The sequence below is a fragment of the Cyprinus carpio genome, chromosome A20, assembly GCF_018340385.1.
Source record: "Cyprinus carpio isolate SPL01 chromosome A20, ASM1834038v1, whole genome shotgun sequence".
NCBI lineage: Eukaryota > Metazoa > Chordata > Actinopteri > Cypriniformes > Cyprinidae > Cyprinus > Cyprinus carpio.
This window is the reverse complement of record NC_056591.1, coordinates 13,981,780-14,008,311: the sequence shown is the minus strand read 5'-3', so window position 1 is coordinate 14,008,311 and position 26,532 is coordinate 13,981,780. Positions and strand designations below refer to the sequence as shown.

Here is a 26,532-nt window from a genome sequence, read left to right as displayed (position 1 = left end):
TTCCGTGTGGAGGGAGAGGACAAGCCATGGGAAAGAGGAAGAAAGCAGGGCAAGTATGAGTGCTATCTCAATCCGTCTGAGAGAGCTTGGGTGTGTGTAGAGACTGGATTGAGCACGTGTAAGGCCCAGAGTAGGAGCATTGGCTCCTCCAGACTGGAGGCCTAACGCAGCGACCAACTACAAACACTCTTCTGCAGATAGCAGGCTGCCGACCCAAAGGCCTTACGTGGCAGAGATGAAGAGCCGACGGGCTGCTCAGAAGAGAGGAGGCTGCTTCACTGCCAGGTCTTCAGGAAGGTAACGACCTGATCACATGATAACGAAGCTACAGGCCATGAATGCCTCATTCTTGTGGATGAAGCATTCAAGTTACAAATTTGGATATTTGTGCTCTTTTTTTTGTTTTTAAATTTTCTGTGTAACTTGCATAATTTAAATAATTAACAAATCTATTTTTAAAAGACAATTTGACTATAAAACTTTTTTTTATTTCTTATAACAGTGGTTTTCCAACCAGGGGCCAGAGCCCACAATGGGCCTCAAACTGAATTAAAAACGATTTAAAATTCAAGCAAGCAAAAAAAGAATTTAAACTGCCAACACAAATACCCCCCCCCCCCAACGCCTTCTTTGAGAAAAAAAAAAAAAAAAAAAAAAAAAAAATGGACTTCTACGGTCTTGAAAAACTTGTCTTACTTCATATAACTTACTCATGAGCATTTTTTACTGAATTACATTTTTCTAGTTATGCCGAGTCCTGAAATAATCTAGCAGGTAGAAATAGTGAGTAAAATAATAATAATAATAAATAAATAAATAAAATTATATATATATATAATATATATTATATATACACATATACATCACAAACACACACACACACACACATACACTTATCCTCTACTATATATATATAATATCTAGATATATATAATATATATATATATATCTTATAGTATATCTTACCATAAGGTTCTATATAGTATATATAGGGCCTATATAAGAGCAACGGTACGTATTATATATCTATACTTATGTCATGTGGCCAAACTTTTGTTGGGGAGTCTAGGAGGGCCCTTGTAGTCGAAAAAACTGAAAACCAAAACGAAAAAACCTGGTCGGATTTTAAAAAACCCACTGGTAGGTGGTTGCAAATCTAGCCCCATTGTTTATACTAAATTTTCCTCTGCCTAATCTTGCCAAACTTGTTTTTTAAGTGAGATCCAATTTACTTCTAGGGCTGGAAGGAGGGAGGCACTGGTCTGACAAGGAAGTTTACAGGCTCTCCCTTTACTGTTTGGGCCGACAAGGAGGTTCACAAGCAAGCTCCAATCGCTCCCACAGAAACAAGGTCCATCTTCCAGGAGATGTGCGCTCGTCGGGGTGGCGCGCCAACACGGTGTTGTGCGAGACTGGAGACTACAGTGCCGCACCAAATATAAGACCACATGAAGAGTATGACTACAAATAGTCAGCAAGAGTCAAGGCCTGGCAGCTAAGGTTCTTTGCTGAGCTTTGATGCTATAATGAAAGGGCACAAGACATCGATGGGTGGATTTGAATCTATTGAGGACGAGGTACTCTAGGAACATACCAGACAGGGACCCCCCCCCTAAAGGTGGCCATGAGGCGTTGAACCTGTCGAAGAACAAGGGTTATCAAGATTGACGACGGTTAAGATTTGTGTATCAATTACAACAAAAACAGTGATGGTTCCAAGTTCACCATCTTCTGCATCTGTTCACCATTTCTTTAAGATGAAAGCCTGGCAGAAGAGACGCAAACAATAATGAATGCCACCACTAATCCACTGATTGCAACGCAGAGACAAGGTGATTTCTGGATACAAACATAGATGTTGTTTCAACATCTTCACATTTTTTAACAAAAATTCTAAAAAAACTAATTTCTTCTTCAGCGACACAACAGCAGCAAGCCGCAAACGAGAATGAACCTAATCACAGTGCATGACTCGGGCAGAAACTGGAGTGAGGCTCAGAGTGGCTGCACTGCTTCAGATCTGGGCCAAGAAGGCATTCAGCGACTCCAGCCTACAGGGCTCAACCAGAAACCAAGAGACTATTCGTGCAGATTCAACGAAGGGCTTCTTCAGCAAGGTGGGTAAAGGGTGACTGGAAACAGTGTCGCACCAAGTACAAAAACCTGAAGTACACTCTACCGCTCTCTGCAGAGAGGAAAAGCAGCAGATATCGGGGATCCACGCCGCGTCATGAGATTTTAGAACGAACACCGTAGCTGGATGCCCTTTGTCCAGACCTCCTAGAAGTCGCATGACCTACACCGAGTTTTCAGTACACAAATAGTTTACTGAGGAACTCCAGGATGTTCACTGCTCCACCAACATTTGAGGAGCACTCCAATGGGTGGACTTCCACAGGGAGGACAATGACATTGTGGGCGGTTAGATATGACCAGTCACCATGGATGAGGCCGCTTTTTGAGATTCTCCTGCCATTTCTGCAAGGGTCTTGTCGGGGAACAAAGACTGACACCGAAGGAATTTTAAAAACAAGAACCAGAGGAAGTGGTCAAATGTTTTGAATTATGGGATGCCTGAAATGAATGCCAGGATAGTGAGGTCAACTTGGCAAGCCCTCAGATTAGTAATATGAACAGCAGTGTTCTCCACTGAACTCCATCACTGGTGTATATAATACCGAACGACAGTAGATAGTACAGAAGGAGACCCAGCGGTAATAACATTACGATGTACCAGTAGTGGTTCTCATCTGGGTTTTGCATCCGGATTTGACATGGCGCTATGTGGTGGCCCTAAGCCATGACGCAAATTTGTTTATCATTATGAAAGTAAACAGCGCTATAGAAATAAAGTGGAAATCAAAAGGACAGTGTTTTTTAAACGTATATGTTTTTTTTTTTATGTATAAGCCCATACCCTTACTGCATCACTACACTGATTCCTTCTTTGAATCCATATTTATTGTAGTATCCATATTTAATTTAACTTGCCAATGCTTTGTTCAGGGATTTTGAAAATGAGTGCCAATGTGTTTGAAGGATGATGGTGTCAACCAGTCCATGTAGCATTTTTCTGGCAGATGAATTTGTAACAATAACAGTTTTTGATCGGAACCACAAAGCCATTTGACGTCAGCAACACAAGATTATTGGAATATTTTAGTCCCTCCCTTAAACAGAAAGGCTCCTTTTGCATTTTCTTATTGCACTTAGTATTGTTTCTTTCTATTCTTCTGCTGGACAACGCTATCAGAACCAAACACCTTTTTTTTTTTTTTGCTCATGGGTTCACCAGCTGAGACCACAGGACTTATGACTAATTTTACATGTTTTGCTTGTGGCTTCGTCACTATGTTGTGCACTAGCTATCGTATTGCTCGGTCTCGGAAGTCGTCGACACCAAGTACCAATGGCGCAGCTGAATTGCTCCCTGGTCGTCTGCACAACGAGAATGGACGATCCACCTTTGCCAATCCTCGCAATACTAGGCCAAACGGGGGGTCCACCATCTTGGTTCCCCCCGTGAACAGACTTTCGGTGTCCAACCTTGGCCACGAGAGCATTCTGTAACTTGGGACTTGGCTAGCTTCACCTCAAGGGGCACAGCTAAACTAATTCGGGCACGGCAAAGCACCTAGTCGCACCCCCGCTAGAGAACTGTGTTTACATTCTTTTCTCACTGCGATAGAGAATACTCAGATGAGAATTACTGAACCCGAGACCATAAGTTTGTAATGAGCAGAGACGAGAGAGTAATGGTGGTTGATGTTGATCTTGGTACTTGTTCAGTTTGACTAATAGAAGAAGAAGACAGGAACATAAAGATTAAACAATTGAAAAGATAACCTAGACAGTGGAAAACATCCTTACCATTTTATCGTCATCTGAAAAGCGGACGCCCCCCGCCTTAAAATAAAGGGGAATCCAGGAGGCAACCTAAAAGTTCAGTACACTACCAATAAACGAAAATACGGATTACTGAAAATAAATTCATTATTAAAATTACCAGGGCGTCAGATCAGCATTAGATTCGTTGACAAAAGTAGCATATTAAAGAATTGTCAGTGACAAAGATGTCTTTGACCCATATAACACGATATGTGTGTTTAAGGTGGAACTCGTGTTTCCTTTGTAAACCAGTTTCAGATAACAGAGCACTGATGATTGGAGAAAGCAGCACAAGATTGGTCTGAGAATATAGACTTCCAATGCAAAGAAGAGGAGGATCCGTCCATATCGCGATCATGGGGAGATCACCTCGCTCTTTTCAATGGCAGCTAATGCAATCACGTCCTGAAAATCAGAGAACAGATGAGACGGCATGCCGTCGATGGAAGTCTTATTGATCTGTGATCTCAACTGCATAGCTGCAGGGTATGCACCATTATAATCATGTACCATGAGCTACACTCAGCATTCATAACAAGCATTATAACATTAGAAAGCAGATTAGCCTTTCAAATAGTTCTACCCCCCGGTGAATTTATCAATGATACATACTTACGAACAATACATAGTAACTGTTTGACACCATGCCAACGGCAGGCTTACGTGTGCGAAACAATGAGGTTTCGTGGAGAGTTAATTTCAGTATATTGATCATTCAGTGAAGATTATTTTTAACCACAGGGAATCCATCTGTGGAATAATAGATAAGTAAAAATAACAATAATAAGAGATAATAATAATAATACAATAAGGCAAATATGCTTAGCCTAAGATTATTCTTGCGGGTTTTTGGCTGGAATTAAGCAGGCGTCTTTCCACCGCTTGTGACCAGAGCTAAAAACTGTGCCAAAAACCCCTAAGATATCAGCAGCTGACTAGCTTGGGAGACCCTGGGAGAACCAGCTTGTAAAGGATGCATTTATTTATTACCCAGAGGCGGAGTAATATAAGCATTTGAGATATAATGCCTCCTATGTCGCTTTACAATTCACAAATAGAACACCATAAATATTATTACTAAGGAAAAATCTATTGCTAAAATTTGATACTGCTCACAGTCTGTTTTAAGACATTTATAGAAGGTATAATCACGTTAAGTAAAATAGGCTATTGAATATTGGACTACCTAGATGGGACTGTGAGGGACAGAGGGGTCAAAGAAGAGAAGGGGGTGGAGTGAGGTCCTGGTATGTCTAAAACAGGCTGAACAAAAAGAAGCTGATTTAAGCACTATTTAATTTTTTCCAGGTACCCATAGGGGGTGCAAATTAGGTCCAAACAGAGTCCTGCTGAAAACTCATCAGTCTAAGAAGGTTTTCTGGTATTAGCTGTTTGAAACATGGTCTTCCACTTCCACCTCCCTTTAATATCCAACCACAGAACAGCCTGGCCAGGTTAGGGGAAACCAACAAAGTGTATTGTTTGGTCCGCACTGTGGGTGATCTTAAAAATGTTTGTTCTATAGTAATAGTCTCTAAGCTCCACAATAAAAAGTCACCTCTTGTATGAACCAGCACACTTACCGCAATGCGTGGCAAGCAACTAAGTCCAAGTGTCAAAATCTGCGCTGAACCGGGTCCATTTGGGTGTTGGTGCCATGTATCCCCAGGGAGGCCGAGGGGCCGCCGAGGCCACGGCCAGCATCCCGCGCGGGGAGTGGGGGCCATCCCCAAAGGGGCCTGACTCCTACAGGAACTCCCAGTGTCCTCTCTTGTTCCGAGGCGAGAGCGGTGGTGTATGGTTTTGTATGTGTAAGCTGATGTATTTCCACCTTGTGCATGTGGAGTCACTCCAGAAGCGACGGGTGTTTTGCGCACAGCGGATGCGAGTGGGAACAACGACGTGAGGGAATCATCGTGCAACCGGCCAAGAGTTGTGATCCATGAAGGGCAGAAAACGCCAGCTTTGAACTGGCATCGGAGGGTGCTAGAAGAAGATAATAAAAAATAGAAAAAGTTTGGGGAGGAGAAAAGAGATGCAAAGTTTTTGTCCAATCACTTATATCGAGTTAAAACGGGGGGGGTTGCAAAAGTTCGTCTCGTGGATAACTTGTGGGGGACGGACAAGGTGCGGGGGGGAAATCAATGATCTGGTTGTAGTAACTGGGGGTAGAAGAGGCGCGGTGGGACTGTGGTGGCAAAGATATTGAGCAATGTTTGCTTGCAGAAGTGTGGCAATTTCTCGTGTGTAGTTTTTGTCCGGGGTATTTATAAGTAGCTCAGATCCAAGGATTTTGGCGTCCATCCGTAGGGTAGGTGGAGTAAGATCGATGGCATCGACCTCTGATTGGGTTTTAATGACATCGTTCACGAGTGCTCGCAACGGCGTGTGCTCTCGTTGAGGAATATTAATTCAGTGAGTTGGAGGGTATCTGGCACACGCCCGGTGATCGGGACAGCTTTAATGGAAGTTAGCCCTTTCTCTGAAGTCCAATATGTTGAAGACGTGGTGGCTTTAAACCCCGTAGCAAACAGCAGAATGGAGATCAGTGTGCTAATCGTGTTTCCCGTGGTCTTTGTTGTTTGCAGAACAATTCAAAGGGCTTTCAACAGCGTAAGGGCGAAGCAAACTCGCGGGAGTTAATGTGGGTTGGCAGTTGTCACGATGGGATGAATGTGTTGGGGCTCGGTGTCACGCTAGGGGGATTTTAATACGTGTGCTTTGGGTAAGTTCAGTTGAGAGGGGAGCGGATGATAAAAGGGCACCTGGTCAGGCGAGATTGTACTACTTCAGTGCGGGAGGGGTCAAACAGAAGCAGTGGAATATACTAGTAGGGATAATTGATTGGGCCAGTGTCACTTAAACAGAATAGGGGTCCCCAGCGGGCAAACTATATATCAGAAGGTGTGGAGAAGATCTCTGCCTCTGCTGGAGGGTTCGTAAAAGTTTTTTAGAACGAAGTCTTTGGTGCACATGTATAGTTGTTCTTAAGAAATTCTAATAAAATATGTCATGGCTTCACAAAATCACGAATACGAGTTACTAAAATACACACTTTATTTTCTTAAAACAAAAAAAAAAAAAAACACAACCTTTATAACCAAGTAACCTTTTTTAAATCAATAATATTCCCAATTTTCTTAGACTTTAGGTATTTTTTTTCCTCAACCAACATATCTTTTTCATAAAAAGATCAAATATGTGACATTTAAAAATAAATGAATTTATTAAAAAAAATTGCCAAGCCATCATGAGGATTCTTAAAGAGATTGGATTCCCTCATTTTGCTTATGCAATATCTGATTGTTGTATTTGGAAGTACATTTAATTTTATTTATTTTTTAATATTGGTATTAGTTAATATATCACAATACATAATATGGATTGAAAAAACGGCTCAGTATGGCTATTATTTCTGATTGTCATATGTCAGACCCGGTATATGCTTTGTTCACTACGTATCATTTGCAGTGGATTTGGCATCCTGCAAAGTCCCATGCACTTCAATCAATTGGCCACGTCACTGTTGCCTTTGTTTTTTATGTGTAGAACTGAAATAACTAGGTCAAAAAACTGAATCGAGGGTAAGCACCAAAGCAGACCTCTTTGAGCGTGGGAGATGCCGGGTTATGTTATCCTGGTCCAGTTCCAAAAAAGATCAGATCACAGCGTGGGCAATGGGTCTCGGAAGGATCAATGGAGGGCAAGGCAGCCACGTTGCCAACAGACCACCAAGCTGTTGTGTTTCAAACTTTTACAAGGATGCTGGTTAGATTCCTTTCTGTGTTGATTTTTTTATTTATTTATAATCTTTTGACATGTTGATAAAATTTATTTTGTTCATTTGTCCACAAACAATATACTTCATTCAAAAAGGATGTGCGGTGTACCGTAACATGCAAGCAAGTAGGGTGTACAGACCCCCACAGCACCCTGCTTTTTTTATTGAATACAATTTCAGCAATGCACTTAGAGTCTCAAACTCTGGTATTGTATAATTTTTGTTGTATAATCTAGTTGAATACATTCATGAGAGAGGCCCAAATTCTAAATGTTACAGAGGGCATTTTACGTTTAAATAGTTCGCACAATATACTCTCAGGTCTATTTTTCAGTGAATTAAAGTTGGTGTGTATACTCTGGGGAGACGCTTGCCTAGTGCTTGACAGCCATGCCTTTCCTTTAATTAAACTGAAAATTACAATCACATGCTGCGGTGTTCCAGGCTATTTAAGACTGTAGCTGTCCCAGTTTCACTTGTGGTGAAAGCATGTGTCTTTTGTCTGTAATACCTTACTCTGCACAGTCAGTGTCAGTATATAACTGTATCTTCTGCTTGTAAATGCCATTAATGTACACTAGACCATAATTTTTGTCCTTCTACCACAGTAATGGACTCATGCCCTACCCACTTTCTTTCAGGTTCCACGGCATTTGTCAGGCACATTACTGAGACCTGCTTTTGTGCATCCCGATGTGAGATTGAACCCATTGAGTGGGGTCTGCAGACGGAAGCCACATGCCTCCTTCCTCAAACGCAACCCTGGGTCAAAGAAGCTACCGCTTCACTCCTTCTTTAAAAATGGAGATGTTCTTTAAGGTGAGTTCTGTTATTTAGTAATAAGAAATAGTTGTAGGGAGAATTTTGGCATTTTTATTTCAAGAGCAGTTTCATGCATGATTTCCTATATTGAATGTCCTCCGTTATTCTTGCTATTGGTCTTGTTTCAGGATGATGCAGGAGTTAATGATCCTCAGTGGTCAGAGGAGCAGCTTTTTGGCAGCTGTGTTTTTGAGTTGGCACGGTTTGACTATTGCGGCCGCTGTGGAGGTGGACATTATGAGCAAAAGCACAGTGGCCATTTTTGAAGTCCTGGAGAAGGCTTGGGGCCACACGGGACTGCATTCGCTGGTGGATATGAAAGTAGAAACCTGTGAGTTTAAACTAGCACTTTGAAGGAAGTTTCTGTTAGAGTGTAACGTGGTGGCGTGATCTTTCTCACTATTGACCTCCTCTATCGGTTAAATGTTGATGCTCATAAACCTTTTAGACTTGAATTTTGGTGTGAACGGTGGACAACAAAAGAGATTGTGCTGGCTGATGTTTTGACAATACGACCGGGGAGACCTTCTGTGCTCTGGTGATCGCAGCCAGCAGAAAAGAACAAACAGGTAAGTAGCCAATACTAACATAACCCGTCAGACTAGGGATTTACACCTATTCTTCACTGGAGTAAAGCTAGCAGCCCCAATAAGAGTTTGGTATTAATTCTGAGAAAGCAGATGTCCTTCTGTCTATGATCGGCGATCTTTCCAGAAACTCGCCGGATTAGCAGAGAATTAATCTCAACCTGAAGTATTGATCTTTAATGCTACTGTTCAGTTTTTAATTGGTGTGTCTCTGTGAAGGTGTACCGTGACCTGGAAAGAAGTCGACTCCTGAGGCATGCAGATGGGTGAAGAGGAACTTTGAGTGGGTTGCAGAGCGAGTCAAGGTACAATTTCTTTACAAAAGGCTAATATTTTTACACTTCTTGTAATAGTAGGATGTAACTCACCTGTTTTTTCTCTATTCATTTAAAATTGCAAAAGTTGCATGAAATTCCACCTTAATCTAATTTTTAAATGCACTGTTTTTGGTTGAAGGTCCTTGGAAATGTAATAGGTTTCCAATTGCAGTACCTATTTAAAATGTAATAAGTAGTGTAACCGTTTCAATTAATAAAGTAATGTAACTTATTACATTTGATTACATTTCAGTTGCTTTTCTAAATTTCTAATGAATGTTTTCAAACGTTAATCATTTTCAAACATTTAGATCAAGCAGGGCAGGATTAACCTTACAATAGTACTCAACACTGATTAATGTCAGACTTTCAAAATTTTCCATCACTTGAATTAAGATTGTAATAATTTAATTTTAAAGCACAGCCACCACAAAATCAGACTTTAACACCTCTTTTTACTTTGAGATCATTCTGGAAATAATAGGAAATAAACAGTTATCGAATATGTATGTGTCCTACTCCTGAAATATTGTTGTCTTCGATTTTAGAGCAGTCAATGCAATTTGGAAAAGGAATCAATTAAATCTGTATGTGTGTGTCTGTTTGTGTGTGTGATGCTACCTCAGGTTTGATTATTTATGCCAATAGCATTTTAATAGTTGGCAAACATGTTTTGCATGGAATTGTTAAATTTCAAGCACTGGATTGCATTTTTATCACTATCACGCATTTTTATTTACTGGATGCATTTTAATCACTTGCCATTGTGGCAAATCTCAGACAGGTTGTAGCATTAAGCTTTCAGCTGTAATGTGGATTGATGTAATTGGCAGAAGTGGTGTGATGCAAATTCAAACAAAAGAACTAATCAAATACTTTAGAATAGCATTGTTTTACTAAAAAGTAGGGATGTATGATAAATATTGGCATGATATTTAATGCGCATCTCGTCAGTAAAGCCGGTTCTGTAATCAGTGCATTTACTCTCTAACGTGCATGCTTTTTCCGTGAGCATTACACACGGTACCGTATGTTCACTGAATTAAAACCTGCTAAGACCTTTATTCACATCTTTATAAACACAAATGAAGATATTTTTGATTAAATCTGACAGCTTTCTGACCATGCATAAACTTACCTTTCTGGGCCTTGATCTTGGTAATTCTAAGTGGCTGTCTATGCGAGGTCAGAAAGCTCTTGGATTTCATCAAAAATATCTTAATTACAACATGAGGGTTGAACAAAAGATCTTAAAGGTTTGACGACGACATGAGGAAATCGTAAATAATGGCAAAAATTTATTTTTTTGGGTGAATCATTAACATTTACATAAATAAATGTAATTTAATCAAAAACAGGCAAAGCAAAAAATTGTATTATTCAACATCCTAGAATTTTACAGAAAATATTCAGATGTAACTCCCTTTGTAATCATTAACATTTACATAAATAAATGTAATTTAATTACAATTTTTTTTTTTCTCTGATTAGCTATTTATTTTGTAATTAAATTGTGTAATGTTACATGTAATATATGTAATGTGTATATGTGTGTGTATTTATATACAAGAAAATATGTACAATATGTATTTGCAAAAAAATAACAAAAAATAAAACAAACAAATAAAACAATAAAAACAACCATCTCTCCCCACTATTTGTCTTTCCATTCAATCAAAAAAACATCATTCACAACAAAAAAGAAAAAATCTACCGCTAGTCCACTTCATCGTAGAGTGAATTTAAAGATCCTCAAGTAATAAAAACTGACTGCAGTCAATTTAATTTATCATAATCTACATTAAGAAGCTGAACATTAACATAGAGCTCTTTGACCTTGTGCTGTTTAGTTAATTCACCCAGATCAGCAAAAATTCTACATGCCATCAAAACCAATCACCTACCGATGACCCCACCATCCCTCTTTACTCCAATAAAGTCTTGCGCAGCATCTAAATGAATTTTTCCCAGTCTGAATAAAGCCTCACCACTTTCCTGCCTGAAACTTTTCACTTTAGGAATGGTATTCCTAATAGATCAAAGAAATGATTGTTGTTTTTTTCTGTTTGTCAGTGACATTTTCCACTATTCCTAATATCACAGTAATGCTATGTTTGTGGAAGAGCCTAACTTCAGAGAACATTAGTAACTGATTAAGGGAATTTGTTTGTGTGTGATCTAGCTGCTCTTAAGTCACAGCAGGCGAAAAGGGAAGGGTCGTCGTTCTGATGAACTCTACTTCAGATGTGGCTCCGCTGTGAGAAGAGATCAAAGTACCAGGCTTGTGGCTCTTATGGTATTCCCTGCCATCTTAGAGTCCACCTCTGCTCTGCCCATAAAGGCCCTGATGAGACACTCCATCAAAGCTGAATATGAGGTATGACCAAAACACAACTACGTAACACTAAGAACAGGATGTCCCTTTCTGCAGTCTCTTATCTTATATAAAATGTATATCAAAAACTACTAGTGTTTAATTACAGTGGTTAATGTTTTGAAACATCAATATTTTAATCCAGAAGGCTTTAAATAAAGATTATTGCATAGTTCAGTACCTAATTAAATCTATTTCAATGTTTTTTTTTTTTTTTTTCCTCAGGTGATGGCATACCCACCATCTTTGTTTGCATTGGCGAGGCAGAAGGTAATGGCTTGGGGTCTGTGGATGTTCCAGGAAACAGCACTGCATAATCCGGTTATTAACTTGTCCTCCCATTACCCCTGACTACTGGGGTCTCATGACATCTGGTCATCTCTTTAACATGCCTGAATGGTACAGATCAAACAGAAATATTGTGAAATATTATTAAAATAAAAAATAACTGCTTTTTAAAATCAGATGCATTCCTTTAAAAAAATAACTGCTTTTTAAAATCAGATGCATTCCTTTAATTATATTGCTGTTTGATTTTAAAAAGAAATAAGAATTCAAATCACTCGAAATAGAAATTTTTGTAACATTATATGGTTGATGTTAAATTCGTATATTGTCTTATCTTTTAAATCTTGCCGGCCCCACTTTGCATGCGCTAGTGTGACACTGCAGTTGTTTGTAGTGTAATACTACAATAATCCTCGCATTCTTTTCTTTGTTAGGTCTGGGTTGCTCCCGGTTTCTTTCTCTCCAGAACGCTGTGCCATTTGCAGCTCGATTCTGGTCTAAACGACCATTTGGTTTGGGCTCAAACTTCGAGCATCCATGTTTGAACACCTGAGCTCCTAACAGGCTGACAAGAAGCTGCAAAGAGTGCAGCCTGTAATAAACCAGCATTTTAATTCCCTTAAACCACTACCTTGTCTTCCTTGCAGTTACGTATACGTTGTGTACGCACCTGTCATTTGCCTTTGAACAAGCCTTATGTGAAACTGTGGACCAAGAAGCTTATTTTGCAATAATACCAATTTTCTTGTGTACATTACGTCAATAAACTTTCCTCAGTTACGTTTGTCTTGGGTGGTGGTTTTGTTTTCTGCAAAATGAAAGCAATAAAAGCCAAGAGTGTGCGATGAAACACTGTCCCCTAAATCATAACCTTATCCAATAACTTTTTGGTTAAACAAAATAATCCTCAATATACCAAATGCTTTTTAACAGTCTCTTTTACCAGTACTAGGCTTCTTATTGGCAAAAAAGGTCAATATTTTACAGTGTTCACTACTTATGTTCCTTCCTACCTACTTCTGCATATTGGCGTTGGGTGTCTGCAATGGCTTATTTATCTTTCTTGCGGACAAAACTCGTAGCCTGACTGGATTGGGTGATCCAGTTCTTGCCTTAGTTCTTGTAATCTTTGCTGTCACTAATTTGTGGGCTTCTGCGTCGATCCACATCTGCCTCTTTCTTTTTTTTAGGACTGACCACAAGGTTCGCTATCCGGATTGAAATCTGGGGATTTGCCTGGACAACTTGAGCCAAAATTTCAATAGTATTGTTCTTCGTGCCACCTTCGTTATCACTCGTGCTGTTGTGACATGTGTGCTCCTCATAGCTGGAAAATGCACAGATCATCACAACCAATTGCTTCGTTGATCGTTGGAAGAGTGCGCTCTTTTTGAAGGACCAGTTTTTGATACCTATTCTTTATTCATGGCAGTGTTTTTTGGGCAGAATTATTAGAGAGCCCACTCCCTTTGGTTGAACAAAAAACAACCCCACACATGAATGGTCTCAAGGATGCTTCACTGATGCAACGGTCCCAAGACAGCATGGTAAGCATTCAACTTGTCTTCTCCAAACAATTGATTTCCCAGATTCTTCCCAAATCAGTCAGAAGGGACTTCATCAGAGAAAATATAACGTTGCACCATTCTGTCTGCCTGTCCCTATCCTTGTACTTGCCTGCAGAATTTCAGTCTGTCCGTGGTCATGTTTAGCGTTGGAGAGAGAAGTGGCTTCTTTTTCTGCAACTTCCTTGACACCATGCCGTTGATCCAAAAGTTCTTTGGCCCCACTGTGCATCCAGATTGCCGCTCATCATTTGGGTTAACCCACCTGCTTTGCCATTTTTTTTTTTTCCCCCCCACCCCCTGAGCAAAAGCTGCACGTGCTGGAGACAATGATTTCTCTGTAGCTTGACTCCTTTCAGGAGGAGAAGGACTTGGTGCGTGGCTGGACACTCTGGGACGTGCCGCAAGGCTTCTTCACTTGCAGTCAAACCTCCGTCCTTGAAAGTTGCTTGATGCTCCGGTAAATTGGTTTCTTTCGGTGCACTATTTCTTTGTAGAAATTTCCTTGCATGTTAGGGCCATTTTTGATGCAAATCGATGAGGGATGCACTGTTGTTTCTTTGAAGGTAACCATTTGCTAACCGACACAATCTGACTGGAAGCCGCTTTCTTACAATCTAATTAAGTATGATAGTGGTTTTATACCTGAATTAGTACTCATGTTTAGCCCACTTTGTTCACTAGTGAGATGATGAGTTCAATTAATTATTAGACTGGTCATTTTGGTGTGCAGGGGATCACAAGAATGGTCGTGGTGCAATTTTTTTCCTTTTTTTGCGAAAAAAAAAATTTTTTTTGTGGCCAAGCGAAGCTTATATAGCAATTTCATTGACAAATTATCGCATCTGTTCGCGGCTCGTACAACAAAAAACAAGGTGAAGGACTACCACACTCATTAGCAGCCAAACTGCTGTCCAAAACAAAAATTAATGCCTTGCCACAACTTTTAGAAGACTACAGTACAATTCTACGATGTCTGAATACAAATATTGGGAAAAAAACTGCACATAGGGAAAGTCGTGGCCTAATGGGTTGAGAGTCGGACTCCCAACTCGAAGGGTTTGTGAGTTTCGAGTCTCGGGCCGGCAGGAATGTGGGGTGGGGGTAGTGTGTTTTGGGGGCAACAGTGATTCCTCCTCTGCTCAACCTTCAATACCAATGACTTTTTAGTGCCACGTGAGCAGGCCATCGAACCCCCAACTGTCTGCTCCTGCGGGCGACCGCAGCATAAAAATCTGGGCCTGCCCACTGCTCCGGGTCTGTGTGGCTCATCGTTGTGTGTGTGTTGTTCACTGCTCTGTGTGTGTTGCACTTATCGCTTCGTATGGGTGAGAATGCAGAGCAAACGTGAGACTTCTTAGTATGGGCTATCACCCTACTGAATGACCGTGCTCAACTTTGGCCACATATTCAATTTTATCTAGCATTAACATTTATGAAGTTTGGGTTCACTTGTGCTGTTTCCTTAAAAAGGTCCCAGAAATTTGTCAAAGTGTTTGTGTCAGGTGTCTTACAATGTATTTAAATGATGTCATTTACGTTGCTGTCCTGCCGCCAGCCATTCGCTGTCATTGCTGATCGTGGTTTCCGAGTATCCGATGCCAATATCTAATCGTATCGTTTGATACATCGGCCCTTTATGGTTAATAACCGGACAAGACCAAATCGACTAGACCCCGAGAACATTAATAACTATATAGAAGGATCTGACGTATTTCTCATAAGCATCACCTCAGATAAATCCTGCACGCCAGGTCCAAAGAAATGGACCTCACCTCCCTTTAACCTAAAGTGCGTTGTCAAACACCTAACACGCAAAATACCTACACGATAAATACCTATCCCCTATAGCGCGCTTAATGACAGATGGCCCATCTAACATACCAAGCTTGCGGTCCATAACACTGCTCAAATCGGGTTACATTTATGTCGTGTTTCATTGTTAAGTTCATACGATAAAAACATTGTTGACTCATTTAGCATATCCATATTAATCGATTTTGGGAACTGACAATGGGAACTCTGATTTCTGATTCATTCTATAGAGATCGTAAGACGATGGTGACCAACTGGTCGGCCAACGCATCAGAACGCAAAGAATTATGGGTATGTTTGGTTGACCGTTACATGGTTTACTACATAGCAGGCTACCTGGTGTTCTGGCATGAACAATAATGAACAAATTAGCGTGAAAAAAACAGAATATAATCGTAACACAAAATGCAGCGGACTGACTATTTTAGAACGGACTAAAATGCAGGGGGTCCCCGTTTGACACTAGTGCGCGGTTTCTTTGTTTTAAAAACGCTATAACTTTTGCTACACGGTTACACCTATCGTTTACATTACTACTATTACGGCGTTTTCCACGTTCGAAAAACGGAGACACTTTTGAAAACGCTGCTGACCTCATTTTAGTTTGAAAACCTAGGGTTGCGTTTCAGTGTAAACGGACCAAAAACGGAGTCTTTCGAAAACGATGGCGTTGCTTCCCACGTGATCTCTGCGTATCCTTGATACAGTGTAAACCGTATCATGACCAGTAACATGGATGAAATCTGTCGAGTATGTCGCTCTATTTGTTTTGGGACATTTTCGGCCATTGCATTCATAAACTCAACTCGTGTGCGATTGTTATTTAATCCGCAGCACTGCAAACATGCGTCTGTCTCTGCGCCAGTCAGCGAAGCGCGCAAATTTGAATTTCAGCAGCTGGTGATGTTTTTTTTTTTAAAGACTGCCTGCACCCAAAATATAGTTTGGTGTGATACTACAAAATTTAGGGGCGCCAAGCTTGTTGACAACACGGGGGCACCGGATCAAATCATAGCCTTTTGATAGTAGGCCATATCATGAGTAGTTTTTCCAAACCCAAATTTAAGACCTCTGTTAAGGATAACCCTTTCTGATATGGGCCATACCACGTTTTTCCGATGAATTTTATAGAACCTGATTTTCAGTCATTTTAAGACTTTAATAGATTTATTTTGTTTGCCCATGTAACAATGTTCGATGATAATTTTCCAGTGTATTTATTTATAAATATTTTTTGTACTTATACTTTGTAAAACCACCAATTACCAATAGAACCCAACCAATCGGCCAGTCTACATTCCAACCAACTAACTAAAAAATGCATCACTCATCTTTTTTTATAAACATTTTTTTTTTTTTTTAATTACTGAAATGTACAAAATTATATGTGTTTTAGCGTGGCACTGCACATAATGCATATGGTTGGGGACAGTGAGTGGCCCCCAGTTTAAAATTCAAGCTGGGCTCCACACCGGCTGGTGAAGAGAAAGTGAAGCGCTGCAGCAGAGAGGAGAAAAAGAGGAACAGCTCCATCCGTGCCAGTTTACTTCCCCAGGACCACACTCTCTTTCCTGAAAAATCAGAAAAAAAATATGGGTGAATCATTATTGGGTTTTCTTTTTATAGGGCTTGTAAAGAACTTGTTAACATATATCGTTGTATTTATTTTCAAGGAAACAAGTTATTCTGTACCTAGAGAAAAAGCGTATAAAAATGCATCTCTTCTCCTGAATTTGCCCTCAACATCCAGGAAGTGACCCGGGTTAAAAGAGTAGGGGTCTCCCACTTCGGGACTGTCATGTCAAACGAGCCACTGATGTCAAATAGCCGGTCACTATTGTGCCCTGCAAAAGACTCATTTATTACTCTTACTATGCATTAAACTTATGTTCTAACACTAATGGTCAATTACAAAATGCAACATGCTCTAAATTGACATCTTATGTGCATTAAACATCACTAATAGGCCAACCTTTGGAAATAGAGTATTTTCGTCCCTATCTGAGTGTCTTCCACAGTAGCCCGTGAGGGTGGGTTCCAAATTTGACTGGGACAATATTTCCAATCCTCTGTATCTCATGAATGACAGCATTGGTGTAGGGCATGTTGTCTCTGTCTGATAAACGATGGCTGTTGTGACCCTCCCACAACATCGATCAATCTCCTCCTTGAACTTTGGGCTGAAAATACAATGTAGAGACGCAGTCCAAGACAAATCTAAAGGAGTGTGAGTATATACAACATTTGATATGCACATGAATCGCAGTTTCTAAAGCATTCTCACCCTGGCATCTCAGGATATTTTATCATGTAAGAGAGAAGACCCCAGTACAGAGTAGTGGAGGTGGTCTCAGTTCCCGCTACAACAGATCCATAGTTAGCAGATGCACAAGTTTCTCCACATCAAACCCAAGGCTTGTGTCCGTCTTCAAGCTAAACAGCATGATTTTAGAGGTATTTTCAATTCAATAGCCATACATTATTATAACCAGAGCATCTCCACTTACTGACACGAATGCCTAAGAAAGAGTCTTACTTTTGTCCATCTCAGCAAGGAAGAACAGTACCATGTAGTCTCGCGAGGATTCGATGGATCGCTAAAGGTCCACTCTGTTGTGCCAGATAAGGAGGTCACCTTCTCGGATCGAACGAAGTCAATCACCTTCGTGCCAAAGGTAATAAGAACTTTCTTGTGTGGTCCCGGCACTCTAGCACAACGCAAGAGCCATGGGAACATGTTATACAGCTAAAGAAAGAAGAACAAGAAAACAGCAGCGAGCAGTGAAAGAGAACAAAGTTAACATGTAAAAATGGTTTAAAATTTAAAAACTGTTGAACTTGAGCACAGACGCCTTCCTTCCGGATACCACAGCCTCCACTGATATTCCTGCACACAGAGTACCTGGGGGAAGTCCATTTGCAACTGAGTACTCAAAAATCGTTACCACACGACCACAAGCACACAGACATCCCATTTGATCACAGCGTTGTATCTCATTCAGGGATAATGTCACCGAGTGTGTACAGTAACCGGGTCCGAGCCCATCTACAAGCCTGAAAACCCTAGGGTTAAATCACCACGTTCTGATGTTCAAAAATACTGCCAATTGTTCAGGCTTTTATCTTAGCAAAAGCAAACCTCAACAGGTCAAACCCTTGCTCATTTGAAATGGCCTCAATTCAGAAAAGCAACATTCAAGATCTGCGATGGATGGCTCCCAGGCGTTTTCGTTCCCAATCCGCGGGTTTTTCGAAGAGTTGAGATGTTGCAAATCGGTCTCTGTTGCTTTTAGTTTCCACTTCTACCCACTGGCAGCAATTAAACCCTGATCACCAAACAGACCCTTTACAGTAATTGATTACTGATCATTAACGGTTGAAAATGTTAAATTACCCGTTGAACATTCAGATAAGACTGTACCTTTGTCTCCAATGATATCATAAAATAAAGGTAACAAGGGTCGATCAGCGAGGTTGTCCCCTTGTTGTAAATACACCTCCTTCACGAGTTTATATCCATCCAACACAACAATTCTTGGTCCAAGAATTCTAAGGCTGAAAATCTTGCCATATTTTTCTGCAAACTGTAAAATACGATTGTCAGAGCGGGAGCTACCCAGAAATTATATATAATCAGCATACTAACGAATTATCTATTATTAACTTAATTAACAAATAATGCTTTATTCAAAATTCAAACTGATTAATTGACATGTTTAGGATATTATTCCCATTACGTAGCTGTTACGACGGCAGCCTGTTCCCCAGAGCTACCGACTAAAGTTCATTATTGGCAATAACATAAGCCGCGGGAGAACATAAGAATATTCTTACGGCTCTGCGTCACAACCACAGACTGTATAAAAAAAGGTAACAACCCGAGTTACACGTATATCGTTTTGGCAATACGCTCATGAAAAGAAGTTTCTTTTCGCCGTGTCGTAGTTATACAAAGCGTAATTTTCGTCAGTAATTTTCGACTAGTTTAACGCTGTTTGCAGTCACCTAACCCACTACTTTGCATTTTCCGTATTTATTCAGTTATTATAGCTGTATTGTATTTACCTCTGAGAACTGAAGATGAATCCTACTATGTCGATGTGATGAATGTCTCCTATATCGGCAAACGACCATGGTCCAGGAGGAAAGTTCTTCGGCGCTTTGTTTCTGAAATACATCACTCAGCAATAAAAACCTCACACGAAATATCAAAATACTCCTTGATATCGATCCACTCGTAAAAAGTGCAACTGCTCCATGGACTGGACACGTCTTTGAATTAGAGTGCGAACAGGTATAAGTAGGGACCTACCTGTTCGTAATTTAAATACGGTAACCAACCCAAGAAATCCAAGACGTGCGTGTGGGGCTGGCATAAAGTTGGCTTGACGTTGGACGTTCGATATTCGCAAATCTAGGGACCGTCTCTAAAGTTACATGCGAAACTACTATACACTTCTCTAACGTCAATAGCATGCAAGGAGAATGACTAACAGTCATGAAAACAACTGTTAACTGTTCATCCAGGTGTCAACTATAATGCATACCTTTTATATTTTTTGATAATTATTAAAATAAACTGTAAATCAAAAGTAAAATATTGCTAATTTTCATTACCGAATGGGCTCAAAATTAAAATATGCCATAATTTGAAGCTCAATAGCATTTGAACAGAATTACTCACATTCATAAAACATACTGTAAAGTGTTCATCCTAGGTGTCAACTATAATGCACAACTTTTAAATTTTTCATAATCAATCAAATAAATTCTGTAAATCAAATGTAAAATATTTAAAATTTTCATTACCGAATGGGCTCAAAATTAAAATATGCCATAATTTGAAGCTCAATAGCATTTGACACAGAATGACTCACATTCATAAAACATACTGTAAGTGTTTATCTAGGTGTCAGCTATAATGCACACCTTTTATATTTTTCATAATTATTAAAATAAACTGTAAATCATATAAAGAAAAAATCTAAATCTCAATAAATAATTTACACAAAATTAAAATAATCAATAAAAAAAAGCTCAATAGCATTTGAACAGAATGACTCACATTCATAAAACATAACTGTAAAGTGTTCATCTAGTGTCAACTATAATGCACACCATTCATATTTTTCATAATTAATCAAATAAACTGTAAATCAAATGTAAAATATTGCTACTTTTTCATTACTGAATGCACTTGAAATACAAATTTAAAGCTCAATAGCATTTGAACAGAATGACTCACTTTCATAAAACATACTGTAAAGTGTTCATCTAGGTGTAAGATATAATGCACACCTTTCATATTTTATTATAATTATTCAAATAAACTGTAAATCATATGTAATATTGCCTAATATGGCATATTTTCATTTCAAACCCATTCGGTAATGAAAAGTAGCAATATTTTACGTATGATTTACATTTTATTTGAATAATTATGAAAAATATGAATGTTGTTGCATTATAGATGACACCATAGATGAACACTTTACAGTATGTTTTATGAATGTAAGTCATTCTGTTCAAATGCTATTGAGCTTTAAATTTGTATTTAAGTGCATTCAGTAATGAAAAGTAGCAATATTTTTACATATGATTTACAGTTTATTTGAATACTTATGAAACAATATGAAAGGTGTGCATTATAGCTGACACCTAGATGAACAATTTACAGTATGTTTTATGAAAGTGAGTCATTCTGTTCAAATGCTATTGAGCTTCAAATTATGGCATATTTTACATTTGAGCCCATTCGGTAATGAAAAATAAAAATATTTTACATATGATTTATAATTTATTTGAATAATTATGAAAAATATAAATGGTGTGCATTACATCTGACACCCAAATTAACAATTTACAGTATGTTTTATGAATGTGAGTCATTCTGTTCAAATGCTATTTGAGCTTCAAATTATGGGCATATTTTTAATTTTGAGCCCATTCGGTAATGAAAATTAGCAATATTTTACATTCGATTTACAGTTTATTTTAATAATTATCAAAAAATATAAAAGGTGTGCATTATAGTTGACACCTGGATGAACAGTTTAACAGTTGTTTTCATGACTGTTAGTCATTCTCCTTGCATGCTATTGACGTTAGAGAAGTGTATAGTAGTTTCGCATGTAACTTTAGAGACGGTCCCTAGATTTGCGAGTGCAAGGCTGCAGGGTCCATACAGCTTTTCATAAAACAATGTATATGTGTACATCTAGATTTATTCAAATAAACAAAGTAATCTATAGGCCTACAATGTATATACACTTTAAATAATTTATCCATCCTTTTAGAGTACCATTAGAGAGGAATGGAGAATGAAAGCTTTTCTACCTCCAGTAAAGAGAGGCAGTTTTAACATTAAAGGTGCTGTATGTTCTTGACTCTACTAAAGCATAAAAATACCATAATATGTTTTTTTTTTTTTTTTTTTTTTTTTTTTTTTTTTTATGCAAATATTTAAAAAAAAAAATCTGTTTATAATAATACACATTTAAAAATTGTATACCTGCTGCGGCCATAATAAAGACCCATTTCGAATGTTTATGTACTTTTCTTCTCTTTCTGCTCCCATGCTGTGGTGGAGCAGTTATGAAGTATGTTCTTTTAAATCCTTTCCAGCATTTCAGAAATAAATATTTATGCACATTACACCGAAGTAGCCTATGGTGTTCGGGTGCTCAAAAAGAGTTTAAACACTGAATTTTGAATCGATTTCTTCTAGTAAACTCAGAGATTTGGATTCGGACGGCAATTAAATCACGACATGACCTTGGTGTTTGTCAAAAAACAGTAGGTAGGCGAATTTGGCCTGGATTTTTAGGGGGGTGGTCTGAGAAAAACACCGACATCCTGGATTCGGACGGCATTAAAATCACCCGCACCCTGTACGTGAAATGGTAAAAATCACGTCCCCCTGAGAAACAATCCGAATAGGGCTAAACAAGACAAGATGAGCTTCTCTAATTTCTTATGAAATTAGCATTATAAACACCGCAAAATACTTTGTTGATTCAGCTTACCTTTGTAAAATTGTTTCGATACGGGACGCATCATTTTACCTTAAAATACGGGACGATTCCATATTTTAAGGGACAGGTGGCAGCCGGAATGTTTACCTTTAAAAACTGAAGATGAATCTTCTTGTGATCGATATGACGGTGTTCAATAATAGGTAAAGACCATGGTCCAGGAGGAATTTTTTTCAGCGCATTATTTCTGAAATAATCACTCAGCAATAGAAACACACATGAAAATATCAAAATGATATCGATCCACTCATAAAGGTGCCACAGGTCCATGACTGACATTTCCTGGATTGTTGGTCAGGTTTACTGCCTGTAAAGCGAGTTAACTGAAATGGCCTTGCCGTCTTGCACAATTTTAGCACAGACTCAGATTCTGGTTTATTTTATAATCAGTACTTTATGGTGTGAAAGCCAGCATTACTAAGTAATATCCTTATTTTATGGGCATAGCCTATAGAAGAGAATCACAACCCTGATTTTGGAGTAGTTATCTATACACCACACAAAGTGAATAATGACTCTATAATCAAACAACTCATCAGCTAGTTAGTAGACATAAAATGAGTGTGCCAGATAAAAGTTTTTAAAGTGCATCTAAAATGTGCACTGTTGAAGCTACTTCAGGAACAATGTTGGGGAGCACTGCTCTAATTTTGACAATTCTGTATGTTGAAATTAAAGGAATATAAAGACTACATTTTCTCAACAGAGACACAATAATTCAAAATACACCAAATTATTCCATATCCAAAGTAAATTAGAATAAATTCTATTACTTTATCAAATCATATATGGTACATATATACTGTACAGAGGCACAAGCATCGGAGGCACAAGCAATACGCAAACACATATTTGTGTGAATAACTTGTCTGAACGTGACAGTGCACATAATTTATACGGTTGGGGACATCGAGTGGTTCCCAGTTTGTAATCCATGCTAGGTTCTACACCCGCTGGTGAAGAGAAAGTGAAGCACTGCAGCAGAGAGGAGAAAAAAAGGAACAACTCCATCCGTGCCAGTTGCTCCCCAGGACACACTCTCTTTCCCTGAAAATAGAAAGTAGAGAAAAGTACCTTGTATATGCCTTGCAGTTCTACAAAGTAAATGGGAAATAACTGTATTCCAATATTGTGGTGTGAAAGCAGAGTTTTTCTGTACCTAGAGAAAAAGGTAAAAAGGCAACTCTCTTTCTGAATTTGCCCTCAGCATCCAGAAAGTGACCCGGGTTAAAAGAATGAGGCGTCTCCCACTCAGACTCATCAAACAGCACTGATGTCAAACTGCCAATCACAGCTGTACCCTAAAGAATAAAAATTTTCATAAAGGATGAGTAGCTATGTACCAGCTTTAGTATATTAATCAGTCAGACAGTTTAAATCAGCAGTGTCCAATCCTGCTATATAGCTTCCACACTAATTAAACACACATAAACCAGCTTATCCAGTTCTTGCATAGCTCCAGGAATGTGGTTGGGAACCGTTCTACTAGAACCTTACATGGAGTTGTGTTGTATTTGAGTAAAAGACATTCAGTGGTCTACACCTACTAGTTCTATTGTACCTTTGGAATAGAATATTTTCCTATCAGAGTGTCTTCCACAGTAGCCCGGGGCAAATTTAATGGGACAATATTTCCACTCCTCTGTATCTCATGAATGACAGCATTGGTGTAGGGCATGTTGTCTCTGTCTGATAAAGATGGCTGCCGTGACCCTCCCACAACACAATCAATCTCCTCCTGAACTTTGGCTGAAAATACAATGTAGAGACAGTACAAGACAAAACTAAGAGTGTGAGTATATACAACATTTTACGTGCACATGAATGCAGTTTCTAAGCTCTCACCCTGTATCTCAGGATATTTTATCATGTAGAGAAGACCCCAGTACAGAGTAGTGGAGGTGGTCTCACTTCCAGCTACAAACAGATCCAGAGCACAGATGCACAAGTTCTCCACATCAAACCCAGCGGCTGTGTCGTCTTTAAGCTAAACAACATGATTGAGAGATATTTCAATTCAATAGCCATACATTATTATAACCAGAGCATTCCACTTACTGACACCTGCCTAAGAAAGAATCTTACTTTGTCCATCTCAGCAAGGAAGCAGTCAATGTAGTCTCGAGGATTCGATGGATCATAATCCACTCTGTGTGCATTCACCTTCTCTCGAACAAAGTCAATCACCTTCTGCCACTGAGCAAACATTTTTTTGTGTGGTCCAGGCACTAGCCGCATGAGCCATGGGAACATGTTATACAGCTAAAGAAAGAAGAACAAGAAGCAGACGAGCTGTGAAGATGCCAAAGAGATGAAAATTTAATTTAAAATGCTGAAAATGTTTACTTGAACACTGACGCTTCCTTCCAGATACACAGCCTCATTAATGCTCTTCAACAGATCCTGGAAGTCATTGTCACTGTACTCAAATCGATTACCAAACACAAGCACACAGATCACATTTGAGACAGCGTTGTTCAGCAGGATTTGAGGGTTAAAGGGTCGACCTGGAAATGTTACCATGATAACTATGACGTAATCACACCATGCTTGTGTTAATAGAATAACAAGGTTAGTCAGTTCTTTAAATTCCATGTATCTCTGTACATACCATTCTTATTTGAAATGGTCTCTTTCAGAAAGCGACATTCAAGATGGATAGACGGCTCCAGGCTTTTCTTTCCCAATCCAAAGTTTCTAAGAGTTGAGAGTGCAAATCTCCTCTGATGCTTCCATTTATATCCACTGGAGCTACCTAAACCTGTTTACAACACATTTAAATAAGACTTTCCCATTTCCTACTTCTCTTTGTTCAGTATACTGATTTCAGTATTTGGAGAGAACATTTAAGTTTTTCATATTCTCTCTTATTAAATTGAAACTACCAATTCAGTAATTTGATTTTCCAAAACTGACCTTTGTCTCCAAAGATGTCGTAAATCATAGGTAACATGGGTCGATCTACAAGGTTTTCGCCTTGTTGTACATACACTTCCTTCACTCGTTTGTACCCGCTCAACACAACAATTCTTAGTCCGAAAAATCGGATGCTTAAAACGTCTCCGTATTTTTCTGCAAATAAATATATGGTTTGAAAATAAACACATGCACTACAAAACTAGTTTAAATACTGTTGAATTTCAGTACACTTTGTTTCAAATGACCGTTTACACATTCAAACAAGAAAACAAATTGTATTTACCTTTGCCAACTGAAGATGAACCTTCTTGTGATCGATATGATGAAGGTCTCCAATAATCGGTAAAGACCAGGGTCCAGGAGGAAAGTTCTTCGGCGCTTTATTTCTGATATAATCACTCAGGAATAAAAACACACAAACAAATAACAAAGTAGTCTTTATATCGATCCATTCGTAAAGATGCAGCAGGTCCATGGTGGCTATTTTTTTTTTGGATTGTTAAGGTTCAATATGTGAATTTAGTAAGTACTAATTTATAATTAACACAGTTAACATGATCTACTCGTTGCGTTGTCTGATTTTGGTGTCCTTGGACCATCTTGGCACAATTTCACGTTCTGAAACGTCATTACGCAATATAACGTCGTATGAACAGGACAGATAAGATAATTTGTCATGAACTTTTACACTCAGTGCCAAGAAGGGTCAGAGCAGCAAAGTTATGGAGGACATGAAGTACTAGAATATTTCATGTCTGTTGTATTTTAATCAGTTGTTTAATAATTTCTGCTACCATTCCTTTAAGCAAAATTGGCCAATTTAATAATTTTATAGATATTAATGACATATTTATGTTTTTTTCAATATTGTCATCTTTCCAAAATGTATATTAGTGATAATATATATATATAGATAGATAGATAGATAGATAGATAGATAGATATGGTGCTTTTGGGAGAGACTCAGCTTACTCTGAACAAATAATTTGTTTTCTTAATGATCACTTATATAATTTATAAAGAAATGACAAAATCTCGTTTGTGTTGTTTAAACAAGATATTAGCTATTAATTATACCATTTTATTTCCTATTATTATTATTTCAGGGTTTCTGCAGGTTTGATGATGGTAAATTTAAGACT

General features: G+C 38.7%; 1 protein-coding gene, 1 long non-coding RNA gene and 1 pseudogene across 2 annotated transcripts; 1 reads left to right on the top strand and 2 right to left on the bottom strand.

Moving 5' to 3' along the window:
- Positions 1-1,948: 1,948 nt before the first annotated feature.
- On the top strand, positions 1,949-12,120 carry LOC109113010 (annotated as a pseudogene).
- Positions 12,121-16,705: 4,585 nt separating this feature from the next.
- Positions 16,706-26,004, bottom strand: LOC122148973 (cytochrome P450 2J3-like). The gene is made up of 9 exons (XM_042777689.1): positions 25,675-26,004; positions 25,388-25,551; positions 25,083-25,232; positions 24,818-24,978; positions 24,557-24,733; positions 24,317-24,458; positions 24,033-24,220; positions 23,631-23,772; positions 16,706-17,008 (listed from the first exon to the last, which is right to left on the bottom strand). Exons 1-9 carry the CDS (start codon positions 25,863-25,865, stop codon positions 16,830-16,832), a joined length of 1,494 nt encoding a protein of 497 aa, XP_042633623.1. The 5' UTR covers positions 25,866-26,004; the 3' UTR covers positions 16,706-16,829.
- LOC122148974 lies at positions 18,884-19,879 on the bottom strand. The gene is made up of 3 exons (XR_006162757.1): positions 19,750-19,879; positions 19,503-19,604; positions 18,884-19,021 (listed from the first exon to the last, which is right to left on the bottom strand). It is a non-coding gene; the product is annotated as an uncharacterized LOC122148974 (long non-coding RNA).
- Positions 26,005-26,532: the final 528 nt, after the last annotated feature.